Here is a 12,953-nt window from a genome sequence, read left to right on the forward strand (position 1 = left end):
CACTTAAAATGGTGAAACGGTAAGTTTAATGTTTTATACATTTTACCACATTAAAAATTTTTTTAAAAAATAGGGAAGAAAAAAAAAATAGGGAAGAATACAATTGGACATAAAGTTATATATTAATTGGGAAAAAAGTAAGTGCTCATATTTTTTTCTCCTGATTCCATTTAATAGGAGCTGTGCTAGTATTTTCTAGACTTGTACTAGTATTTTCCTTTCCTCTTCCTTCTCTCTTTCCAGGTTCGAAGCTCTGTTTAATGTTCTGGAAATGAAAAAAGAAGAGCTGGGCATTGCCAACTTTGGTGCTTCAATCACTACCATGGAAGAAGTCTTCCTTAAGTGAGTGATAATGACCTTAAAAAAACTTACAAAACTTCTACCTCTAAAATCTTGCATCAGTTAGAGAGCAAACCCCACCCATTGGCATTGGAATAAAGTCATTGCAGTTATGGCTTTTTAAATATATATATATATATAATGCTATTGAATTTCTATATTTTCAGGTGAGCCTATATGAAGATGTTGAGCTTGGGCCCTGTTGTTTGTGGTAAAAGATTTAGGAGTTAGTCAAGAAAAAAAGTCTTCCCCTACAGTTCAGTCAGTAAAACATCTGGCACGCAATACAGTAGTCTGCCGGTAATGCAAAAGTCCACCCACAATGCAGGAGACCTGGGTTGATTCCTGGGTGGGGATGATCCCCTGGAGAAGGAAATGGCAATCCACTCCAGCATTCTTGCCTGGGAAATCCCATGGACAGAGGAACCTGGTGGGCTACACTCCATGGGGTCACAATAGTCAGACATGACGTCACAGATAAACCACCACCACCAAGAAAAATAAAGGATTAATATGTCTATGTCACCATAGGAGAAGTTCTAGTTTTAACTTTAAATGACTTTAAAATTAACTAGAAATGAGTTTAAAATTTTGACCTAAGTGTGTTTCTGTTGGGGAGGAAGAAATTTTCCTCTACCTTTCTAAGTGCTTCTGACTGGTCTAAGAATTAACTTGATGCGAGATAGAGCAGGAGGAAATCAAACAAAAGTTTAGTAACATATATACATGGGAGAGACCCAGGAGCACTAAGTAACTAACTAAAATGGCTGAAACCCTCACCTTAAATACCATCTTCAGCTCAAGACAAAAGATATTGGGAGTAGAGGTTTTGGAATTCAAAAGGGAGGAAGACAATTCAAATGGAGCTGAAAAAAACAAATGTTTGGTAAAAATACATTTGCTGGGCCAGGCAGAAACTATGGGACACAGAATAGACTTTAATCTATAGTCCCTGCCTGAGTTTCCTCCACACAGCTAACCTATATTCTTAGCAGATACCTCTCATAATAGCTCTATTCCTAGAAAAGGCCCTTTTCCAAAATATTTCAGGCAGCTTCAGTTCAGTTCAGTTCAGCTCTCAGTCATGTCCAACTTTTTGTGACCCCATGAATCGCAGCATGCCAGGCCTCCCTGTCCATCACCAACTCCTGGAGTTTACTCAAACTCATGTCCATCGAGTCGGTAATGCCATCCAGCCATCTCATCCTCTGTCGTCCCCTTCTCCTCCTGCCCCTAATCCCTCCCAGCATCAGGGTCTTTTCCAATGAGTCAACTCTTCGGATGAGGTGGCCAAAGTATTAGAGTTTCAGCTTCAGCATCAGTCCTTCCAATGAACACCCAGGACTGATCTCCTTTAGGATGGACTGGTTGGATCTCCTTGCAGTCCAAGGGACTCTCAAGAGTCTTCTCCAACACCACAGTTCAAAAGCATCAATTCTTCAGTGCTCAGCTTTCTTCACAGTCCAACTCTCACATCCATACATGACCACTGGAAAAACCATAGCCTTGACCAAACGGACCTCTGTTGGCAAAGTAATGTCTCTGCTTTTTAATATGCTCTCTAGGTTGGTCATAACTTTTCTTCCAAGGAGTAAGCATCTTTTAATTTCATGGCTGCAATCACCATCTGCAGTGATTTTGGAGCCCAAAAAAATAAAGTCTGACACTGTTTCCACTGTTTCCCCATCTATTTGCCATGAAGTGATGAGACCAGATGCCATGATCTTAGTTTTCTGAATGTTAAGCTTTAAGCCAACTTTTTCACTCTCCTCTTTCACTTTCATCAAGAGGCTTTTTAGTTCCTCTTCACTTTCTGCCATAAGGGTGGTGTCATCTGCATAGCTGAGGTTATTGATATTTCTCCCAGCAATCTTGATTCCAGCCTGTGCTTCTTCCAGCCCAGCGTTTCTCATGATGTAATCTGCATATAAGTTAAATAAGCAAGTGACAATATACAGCCTTGACGTACTCCTTTTCCTATCTGGAACCAGTCTGTTGTTCTGTGTCCACTTCTAACTGTTGCTTCCTGACCTGCATATAGGTTTCTCAAGAGACAGGTCAGGTGGTCTGGTATTCCTATCTCTTTAAGAATTTTCCACAGTTTATTGTGATCCACACAGTCAAAGGCTTAAATGGAAGTAAAAAGAAAGACTTTCCTGAGTCCTCTAGGCTCAATTGTTTTCAGCTTGCCCACATGGAAAGAGACATTTGGGGGTGGCAAATTTTCCTCCCCTACATTTCTATAATTTATTTAATTTGTACACAGTTTGTTTCTTGCACTGTGCAGAAGTGCAAAATGAAAATGCTCAGAGAATTCAGGCTGTTACCTAGCAAAGTCAGATGGTTACCAATCAAAGGTTTTACAAAATGCCCTTTTTTTGATAGGGTAATGACATAATTACATCTAGATTTCATTCTCTCAGACTCAGGGATTTAAAATTGTCAGTGTCTCAGAGCTGACTTAGGGTAAATAAGTTCACAGAAGACTAATATATATAAATTAAAGGCTGCTTCATTAATTTATAATGAACTATAATAAGAATGATTTATAATGATTATGGCCTCTTTGCCATTTAATGTCATCTTGTGTGTCTCTAGGCAAGTTGCATAGGGAGCAAAATGATAATAAGAAATTTATTTTGTAAGCCTAATTAGATCAAGCATCATAAGGGCAGAGACCATGTCTGTTTTGTTCACTAGCTATTCTTGGGGCCCCAAACAATACCTGCCACAGAATTTGATACTGCTCTTGAATGAATAAATGAATTAATTAATGTCATTTAAAACCATTATCTCCACAATAGATGCTCTACCACCTTCTGGGAATTTCAAATTAAAACCTTGGGCCATGACACCTAGGTTGTCTCTTCTATGGGTTAATGTCATAGTCTGTTACAGAGTCTCCTTTCCAACCTTTTTTATTTTCATTTTTTTTATCATGCTAAAATATACGTGCATTTCACATTTTGAATATTTTTACATATACAGTTCAGTGGTATTTTCATTGTTGTGCAACCATCACCAATATTCATCACCATAACTCTTTTCATCTTGTAAAACTGAATATCTGGGTATGAAACAATATGAAACAATAACTCTCCCTTCTTTCCTACCCCTACCCTGGAAACAACCATTATACTTTCTGTCTTTATGATTTTTACTACTCTAAGTGGAACCATACAGTATTTTTCATTTTCTCACTGGTATCTTTCACTTGGCTTAATGTCCTCAAGGTTTATACATAATGTAGCATATTGAAGAATTTCCTTCCTTTTGGAAATTGAATAGTATCCCATTGTATTATATACCACACTTTGCTCATCCATTCATTGGTCAGTGGATGCTTATGTTGCTTCCAAATTTTGGGTATTATGAATAAATGCTGCTTTGAATGTCATATAAAATAATCCTGCTTCTAATTCCTTTTGGAATATGCCCAGAAGCAGAAATGCTGGATCATACAGTAATTCTATTTTTTTCACAGTAGGGAGCAAAGTTATTTCTTTTGATACAATAAAATTCAAATAAGGCTGCTATCCAAAAGTCTACAAGCAATAAATGCTGGAGAGGGTGTGGAGAAAAGGGAACCCTCTTACACTGTTGGTGGGAATGCAAACTAGTACAGCCACTATGGAGAACAGTGTGGAGATTTCTTAAAAAACTGGAAATAGAACTGCCACATGACCCAGCAATCCCACTTCTGGGCATACACACTGAGGAAGCCAGATCTGAAAGAGACACGTGCACCCCAGTGTTCATCACAGCACTGTTTATAATAGCCAGGACATGGAAGCAACCTAGATGCCCATCAGCAGACGAATGGATAACGAAGCTGTGGTACATATACACCATGGAATATTACTCAGCCATTAAAAAGAATTCATTTGAATCAGTTCTAATGAGATGGATGAAACTGGAGCCCATTATACAGAGTGAAGTAAGCCAGAAAGATAAAGACCAATACAGTATACTAACACATATATATGGAATTTAGAAAGATGGTAATGATAACCCTATATGCAAAACAGAAAAAGAGACACAGATGTACAGAACAGACTTTTGGACTCTGTGGGAGAAGGCGAGGGTGGGATGTTTCGAGAGAACAGCATCAAAACATGTATATTATCTAGGGTGAAACAGATCACCAGCCCAGGTTGGATGCATGAGACAAGTGTTCGGGCCTGGTGCACTGGGAAGACCCAGAGGGATCGGGTAGAGTGGGAGGTGGGAGGGGGGATCGGGATGGGGAATACATGTAAATCCATGGCTGATTCATGTCGATGTATGATGGGAACCACTGCAATGTTGTGGAGTGATTGGCCTCCAACTAGTAGAAATGAATGAAAAAAAAACAAGAAACAAAGAAAAAAAATTCAAATAAATCAGTTCAGTTCAGTCACTCAGTCGTGTCTGACTCTTTGCGACCCCATGGAATTCAGCATACCAGGCTTCCCTGTCCAGCACCAACTCCCAGGGCTTTTCAAACTCATGTCCATCGAGTCGGTGATGCCATCCAACCATCTCATCCTCTGTTGTCCCCTTCTCCTCCTGCCTTCAGTCTTTGCCAGCATCAGGGTCTTTTCCAATGAGTCAGTTCTTTGCATCAGGTGGCCAAAATGTTGGAGTGTGAGCATCAGTCCTTCCAATGAATAATCAGGACTGATTTCCTTTAGGATTAACTGGATTGATCTCCTTGAAGTCCAGGGAACTCTCAAGAGTCTTCTCCAACACCACAGTTCAAAAGCATCAATTCTTCAACTCTCAGCTTTCTTTATGGTCCAACTCTCACATCTATACATGACTACTGGAAAAACTATAGCCTTGACTAGACAGACCTTTGTTGGCAAAGTAATGTCTCTGCTTTTTAATATGCTGTTTAGGTTGGTCATAACTTTTCTTCCAAGAGCAAGCATCTTTTAATTTTATGGCAGCAGTCACCATCTGCAGTGATTTTAGAGTCCAATAAACAGTCTGTCACTGTTTCCACTGTTTCCCCATCTATTTGCCATGAAGTGATGGGACCAGGTGCCATGATCTTTGTGTTTTGAGTGTTGAGTTTTAAGCCAGCTTTTTTTGTTTGTTTGTTTTTGTTTTTTTTTTTTTCATTCATTTCTACTAGTTGGAGGCCAATCACTCCACAACATTGCAGTGGTTCCCATCATACATCGACATGAATCAGCCATGGATTTACATGTATTCCCCATCCCGATCCCCCCTCCCACCTCCCACTCTACCCGATCCCTCTGGGTCTTCCCAGTGCACCAGGCCCGAACACTTGTCTCTCATGCATCCAACCTGGCTGGTGATCTGTTTCACCCTAGATAATATACATGTTTCGATGCTGTTCTCTCGAAACATCCCACCCTCGCCTTCTCCCACAGAGTCCAAAAGTCTGTTCTGTACATCTGTGTCTCTTTTTCTGTTTTGCATATAGGGTTATCATTACCATCTTTCTAAATTCCATATATATGTGTTAGTATACTGTATTGGTCTTTATATTTCTGGCTTACTTCACTCTGTATAATGGGCTCCAGTTTCATCCATCTCATTAGAACTGATTCAAATGAATTCTTTTTAATGGCTGAGTAATATTCCATGGTGTATATGTACCACAGCTTTGTTATCCATTCGCTTGCTGATGGGCATCTAGGTTGCTTCCATGTCCTGGCTATTATAAACAGTGCTGTGATGAACACTGGGGTGCACGTATCTCTTTTAGATCTGGTTTCCTCAGTGTGTATGCCCAGAAGTGGGATTGCTGGGTCATGTGGCAGTTCTATTTCCAGTTTTTTAAGAAATCTCCACACTGTTCTCCATAGCGGCTGTACTAGTTTGCATTCCCACCAACAGTGTAAGAGGGTTCCCTTTTCTCCACACCCTCTCCAGCATTATTGCTTGTAGACTTTTGGATAGCAGCCATCCTGACTGGCGTGTAATGGTACCTCATTGTGGGTTTGATTTGCATTTCTCTGATAATGAGTGATGTTGAGCATCTTTTCATGTGTTTGTTAGCCATCTGTATGTCTTCTTTGGAGAAATGTCTGTTTAGTTCTTTGGCCCATTTTTTGATTGGGTCATTTATTTTTCTGGAATTGAGCTGCAGGAGTTGCTTGTATATTTTTGAGATTAATCCTTTGTCTGTTTGCTTCATTTGCTATTATTTTCTCCCAATCTGAGGGCTGTCTTTTCACCTTGCTTATAGTTTCCTTTGTTGTGCAAAAGCTTTTAAGTTTCATTAGGTCCCATTTGTTTATTTTTGCTTTTATTTCCAATATTGTGGGAGGTGGGTCATAGAGGATCCTGCTGTGATTTATGTCGGAGAGTGTTTTGCCTATGTTCTCCTCTAGGAGTTTTATAGTTTCTGGTCTTACATTTAGATCTTTAATCCATTTTGAGTTTATTTTTGTGTGTGGTGTTAGAAAGTGTTCTAGTTTCATTCTTTTACAAGTGGTTGACCAGTTTTCCCAGCACCACTTGTTAAAGAGGTTGTCTTTTTTTTTTTTTTCCTTATTTATTTTTTTTTCCCAGTGGGTTTTGTCATACATTGATATGAATCAGCCATAGAGTTACACGTATTCCCCATCCCGAGGTTGTCTTTTTTCCATCGTATATCCTTGCCTCCTTTGTCGAAGATAAGGTGCCCATAGGTTCGTGGATTTATCTCTGGGCTTTCTATTCTGTTCCATTGATCTATATTTCTGTCTTTGTGCCAGTACCATACTGTCTTGATGACTGTGTAAGCCAGCTTTTTTACTCTCTTTCACTTTCATCACAAGACTCTTCAGTTCCTCATCACTTTCTGTCATAAGGGTGGTATTATCTGCATATCTGAGGTTATTGATATTTCTTCTGGCGATTTTGATTCCAGCTTGTGCTTCATCCAGCCCAGCATTTCACATGATGTACTCTGCATATGTTAAATAAATAATGTGACAATATTCAAACAAATAAGGGGAAATTATATTAATAACTTGGATCATATTATGTTATATAAGGAGTTCAGTTCAGCTCACTTCCGTCGCTCATTCGTGTCTGACTCTTTGTGACCCCATGGACTGCAGTACACCTGTCCATCGTGAGCTCCTGGAGCTTACTCAAACTCATATCCATTGAGTCGGTGATGCCATCCAACCATCTCATCCTCTGGTGTTCCCTTCTCCTCCTGCCTTCAATCTTTCCTAGCATCAGGGTCTTTACAAATGAGTCATTTCTTCCCATCAGGTGGCCAAAGTATTGGAGTTTCAGCTTCCGAAGTAGATGTTTTTCTGGAACTCTCTTGCTTCTTCGATGATCCAACATATGTTGGCAATTTGATCTCTGGTTCCTCTGCCTTTTCTAAATCCAGCTTGAACATGTGAAAGTTCATGGTTCAAGTACTGTTGAAGCCTGGCTTGGAGAATTCTGAGCATTACTTTGCTAGTGTGTGAGGTGAGCACAATTGTGCAGTAGTTTGAGCATTCTTTGGCATTGCCTTTCTTTGGGATTGGAGTGAAAACTGACCTTTTCCAGTCCTGTGGCCACTGTTGAGTTTTTCAAATTTGCTGGCATATTGAGTGCCGCACTTTCACAGCATCATCTTTTAGGATTTGAAATAGCTCAGTTGAAGTTTCATCACCATTAGCTTTGTTTGTAGTAATGTTTCCTAAGGCCCACTTGACTTCACATTCCAGGATGTCTGGCCATGTGAGTGATCACACCATCGTGATTATCTGGGTCATGAAGACCTTTTTTGTATAGTTCTGTGTATTCTTGCCACTTCTTCTTAATATCTTCTGCTTCTGTTAGGTCCATACTATTTCTGTCCTTTATTGTGCCCATCTTTGCATGAAAAGTTCCCTTGATATCTCTAATTTTCTTGAAGAGATCTCTAATCTTTCCCATTCTATTGTTTTCCTCTATTTCTTTGCACTGATCACTGAGGAAGGCTTTCTTATCTCTCCTTGCTGTTCTTTGGAACTCTGCCTTCAAATGGATATATCTTTCCTGTTCTCCTTTACCTTTCGCTTCTCTTCTTTTCATAGCTATTTGTTAAGACCTACTCAGACAACCATTTTGCCTTTTTCCATTTCTTTTTCTTGGGTATGATCTTGATCACTGCCTCCTGTACAATGTCACGAACCACCGTCATGGACAGTAGCCTGCACCAAGCTCTTCTGTCCATGGGATTTTCTAGGCAAGAATACTGGAGTGGGTTGCCGTTTCCTTCTACAGGGAATCTTCCCAACCCAGGGACCGAACCCAGGTCTCCTGCATTGTAGACAGACACTTTACTGTCTGAGCCATGAGGGAAGTCCTATGTAAGGAGTTAGTATTTACCAAAATTCTCCAGAAGGACTGAGGGCATGCAAAACCTGAATGGGTGAAGAGATTTTAATTACATACATCTGGTAAAGTACATTAAGCTAAAATATGTGTAGATACAATCATACTCTCCAATGAGACAAAATACTGAATACCCACTAGAAAAATGAGTCAAATGCTAGAATAGGCACTCCATAAGAAAGGATAAAGTGTTACTCTGTGAATCTTCTTTTACAACTGTAAATCTTATGAAGTCTCAATTCAGACCAAGATAATGGATCAAAATTAACTTTTGCATTAATTCTATTTTTATTATTTAAGGAATGCCATTTCTCTGCAGTGGCTCTACCATTTTATATTCCTACCAAGAGAGCACAAAAATTCCAATTTCTTCACTTCTAACCCACATTTTTTTTTCTGTTGATTTGATAGTAGCCATGTAATGGCTGTAAAGTGGACTCTGATTACAGTTCTGATTTACATTTCACATCTTTTCATGTGCTTATTGCCCATTCACACATCTTCTTTGGAGAAATGTCTATTCAAATCCTTTGCCCATTTTTTAAAACTTTTTATTTTTGTATTGGGGATAGTCAAATAACAATGTTGTGATAGTTTCAGGTGAACAATGAAGGGACTCAGTCACACATATACATGTATCCATTCTACCCCAAAGCCCCCTTCTATCCAGGCTACCAATGACATTGAGCGGAGTTCCGTGTGTTATGCAATAGTTCCTTGTTGGTTATCCATTTTTAAATATAGCAGTGTGTACATGACCATCTCAAACTCCTTAATTGTCCCTTCTTCCTGGCAACCATAAGTTTGTTTTCTATGAGACTCTTTCTGTTTTGTAAGTATATGTATTTGTTTCATTTCTTTTTAGATTCCACATATAAGGGATTTCATACAATATTTCTCCTTCTCTATCTGACTTACTTCACTCAGTATGACACTCTAAGGTCCATCCATGTTGCTTTAAATGCATTATTTCATTCTTCTTAATGGCTGAGTAATATTCCATTATATAGATGAAAGGTTGTTGCTGACCCACGAAAAGACGCTGGGATTCTTGGCCTCCGGAGGAGAAGAATTCAATCCGGGGCCAGAGACGAGGCTTGATCACTCAGAGCTTTTGTGTAATAAAGTTTTATTAAAGTATAAAAGAGATAGAGAAAGCTTCTGACATAGGCATCAGACGGGGACAGAAAGAGTACCCCCTGCTAGTTTTTAGCTGGATGTTAGATAGTTACTAGCAGTCTGTTAATGAAAGAAAGGAATGTCTTAAAACTCAGAATGGCACCAGGCCCCTCATCCATAAAATGTATTTTGGGATAATCCTGGCACCAGACGAGTCATCCCGGGCCATAAAAAGATTGACTTGAATCTTGTAGAAGGGCAGATTACCATACAAATAGTTTTATTTACATAGATTAAGGGAACAATGTCTGAGTATAACATAGTGGTTTGTCAAGTCGGTTCTGAGCCATTAGGCGGAACTGACTTGAAGACAGTCTGGGGTAAATGCATAGTACATTAACATAGCTTAAGACAAACATTTCCATAAGAAGAATGCATTGGTTAACTCAAGGTTTGAGAATAGTTAACTTCAGGTGGAACCAGGTGTCATTATGGCAACACAGTATTTTAAGAGAAACCTCCTTTTAAATTTGTATAGAGAAGGGGGAAAAAAAAAAATATATATATATATATATATATGACTAGTTTGTTTCCTCCTGCCGTTTAAGAGAGAGATGAAAAATGTCTGACACTTGCAGCCTATTTCCTCTATTTGGAGACCCCTGGCCTTCCTGCCTGTTACCCTCTCATATATGTACCACATCTTCTTTATCCTTATCTCAGTCGATGGACATTTACTTTCATGTCTTGGCTGTTGTAAACAGTGCTTCAGTGAATATTGGGATGAATGTATCTTTTCAGATCATGTTATTCTCTGGATATATGCCCAGGAATGGGATTGTAGGGTCATATGGTAGCGCTATTTTTAGTTTTTTTTAAGGAACTCCATGCTGTTCTCCATAATGACTCTACCAATTTACATTCCCACCAGCAGTGTAGAAAGGTTTCCTTCTCTCCACACCCTCTCCAGCATTTATTGTTTGTGGATTTTTTGATGATAGTCATTCTGACTGATGTGAGGTGATATCTCATTGTAGTTTTGATTTGCATTTCTCTCATAATTAACAATGTTGACCATCTTTTTTGGTACCTACTGGCCATCTGTATGTCTCTTTTGGAGAAAAGTCTATTAAAGTCTTCTGCCCATTTTTTGAGTGGGTTGTTTGTTTTTATGCTGTTCATGAGCTGTTTGCAAATTTTGGAGACTAATCCTTTGTCAGTCACATCATTTGCAAATATTTTCTCCCAATCTGTGGGTTGTCTTTTCATTTTGTTTATCGTTTCCTTTGCTGAGCAAAAACTTTGAGTTTAAATAGGTCTGATTTATTTTGTTTTTATTTCCATTATTATAGGAGCTGGATTAAAAAAAAACTGTTGCTGTGGTTTATGTCAGTGAATGTTCACCTATGTTTTCCTCTAGGAGTTTTATAGTGTCTGATCTCATATTTAAGCCTCTAATCCATTTTATTTTTGTGTCTGGAGTTAAATAATGATCTATTTTCATTTTTACATATGGCTGTCCAGTTTGTCCAGCAATATTTGTTGAAGAGACTGTCTTTCCAACATTGTGCAATCTTGCTTCCTTTGTCAAGATTAATTGGTCATCAGTGCATGGGCTTATTTCTGGATTTTCTATCCTATTTCATTGATCTAGTTTCTATTTTTGTGCCAGTATCATACTGTTTTGATGACTGTAGCTTTGTAGTATAGTCTGAAGTCAAGGAGCCTGATTCCTACAGCTGTTTTTATTTTTCAAGATTGCTTTGGCTATATGAGAGTTCCAGAAAAACATCTGCTTCTGCTTTATTGACTATGCCAAAGGCTTTGACTGTGTGGATCACAATAAACTGTGGAAAATTCTTTAAGAGATGGGAATACGAGACCACCTGACCTGCCTTCTGAGAAATCTGTAGCAACAGTTAGAACTGGACATGGAACAACAGACTGGTTCCAAATTGGGAAAGGAGTACGTCAAGGCTGTATATTGTCACCCTGCTTATTTAACTTATATGCAGAGTACATCATGAGAAATGCTGGACTGGATGAAGCACAAGCTGGAATCAAGATTTCCAGGAGAAATATAAATAACCACAAATATGCAGATGACACCACCATTATGACACAAAGTGAATAAGAACTAAAGAGCCTCTTGATGAAAGTGAAAGAGGAGAGTGAAAAAGTTGGCTTAAAACTCAATATTCAAAAAACAAAGATCATGGCATCTGGTCCCATCACTTCATGGCAAATAGATGGGGAAACAGTGGAAACAGTTACAGACTCTATTTTGTTGGGCTCCAAAATCACTGCAGATGGTGGCTGCAGCCATGAAATTAAAAGTTGCTTGCTCCTTGGAAGAAAAGTTTTGACCAACCTAGACAGTATATTAAAAAGCAGACACATTACTTTGCCAACAATGGTCTCTCTAGTCAAGGCTACAGTTTTTCCAGTGGTCATGTATGGATGTGAGAGTTGGACTGTAAAGAAAACTGAGTGCTGAAGAACTGATGCTTTTGAACTGTGGTGTTGGAGAAGACTCTTGAGAGTCCGTTGGACAGCAAGGAGATCCAAATCAGTCCATCCTAAAGGAAATCAGTCCTGAATATTCATTGGAAGGACTGATGCTGAAGCTGAAACTCCAATACTTTGCCCACCTGATGGGAAGAACTGACTCATTTGAAAAGACCCTGATTCTGGGAAAGATTGAAGGCAGGAGAAGAAGGGGGCGACAGAGGATGATATGGTTGGCTGGCATCACTGACTCAATGCACATGAGTTTGAGTAAACTCCAGGAGTTGGTGATGGACAGGGAGGCCTGGTGTGCTGCACTCTATGGGGTCGCAAAGAGTCGGACACGACTGAGTGACTGAACTTTGAACTTGGCTATATGGGGTCTTGTGTGTCTCCATACAAATTTTGAGATTTTTTTTGTTCTAGTTCTGTGAAAATTGCCATTAGTAATTTGATAGGAATTGTACTGAATTTGTAGATTGCCTTGGATAATATAGTTTTTGACAATATTGATTCTTCCAATCCACAAACATGGTATATCTTTTCATATGCTTATACCTCCTTCGATTTCTTTCATCAGCATCTTATAGTTTTGGAGTTACAGGTCTTTGTTTTGTCTCCTTAGGTAGATTTATGCCTAGGTATTTAATTATTTTTGATCTTTG

General features: G+C 39.0%; 1 protein-coding gene across 1 annotated transcript in view; it reads left to right on the forward strand.

The window, feature by feature from the left end:
* LOC122433545 (phospholipid-transporting ATPase ABCA3-like) overlaps positions 1-12,953 on the forward strand; it is a 224,824-nt gene that overhangs the window by 110,075 nt on the left and 101,796 nt on the right. Inside the window, exon 16 of the mRNA XM_043456582.1 lies at positions 244-342. Within this exon, the coding sequence (XP_043312517.1) occupies positions 244-342 (99 nt within the window). The remainder of the gene's footprint in view (positions 1-243; positions 343-12,953) is intronic.

The sequence above is a fragment of the Cervus canadensis genome, chromosome 32 (assembly GCF_019320065.1).
Source record: "Cervus canadensis isolate Bull #8, Minnesota chromosome 32, ASM1932006v1, whole genome shotgun sequence".
NCBI lineage: Eukaryota > Metazoa > Chordata > Mammalia > Artiodactyla > Cervidae > Cervus > Cervus canadensis.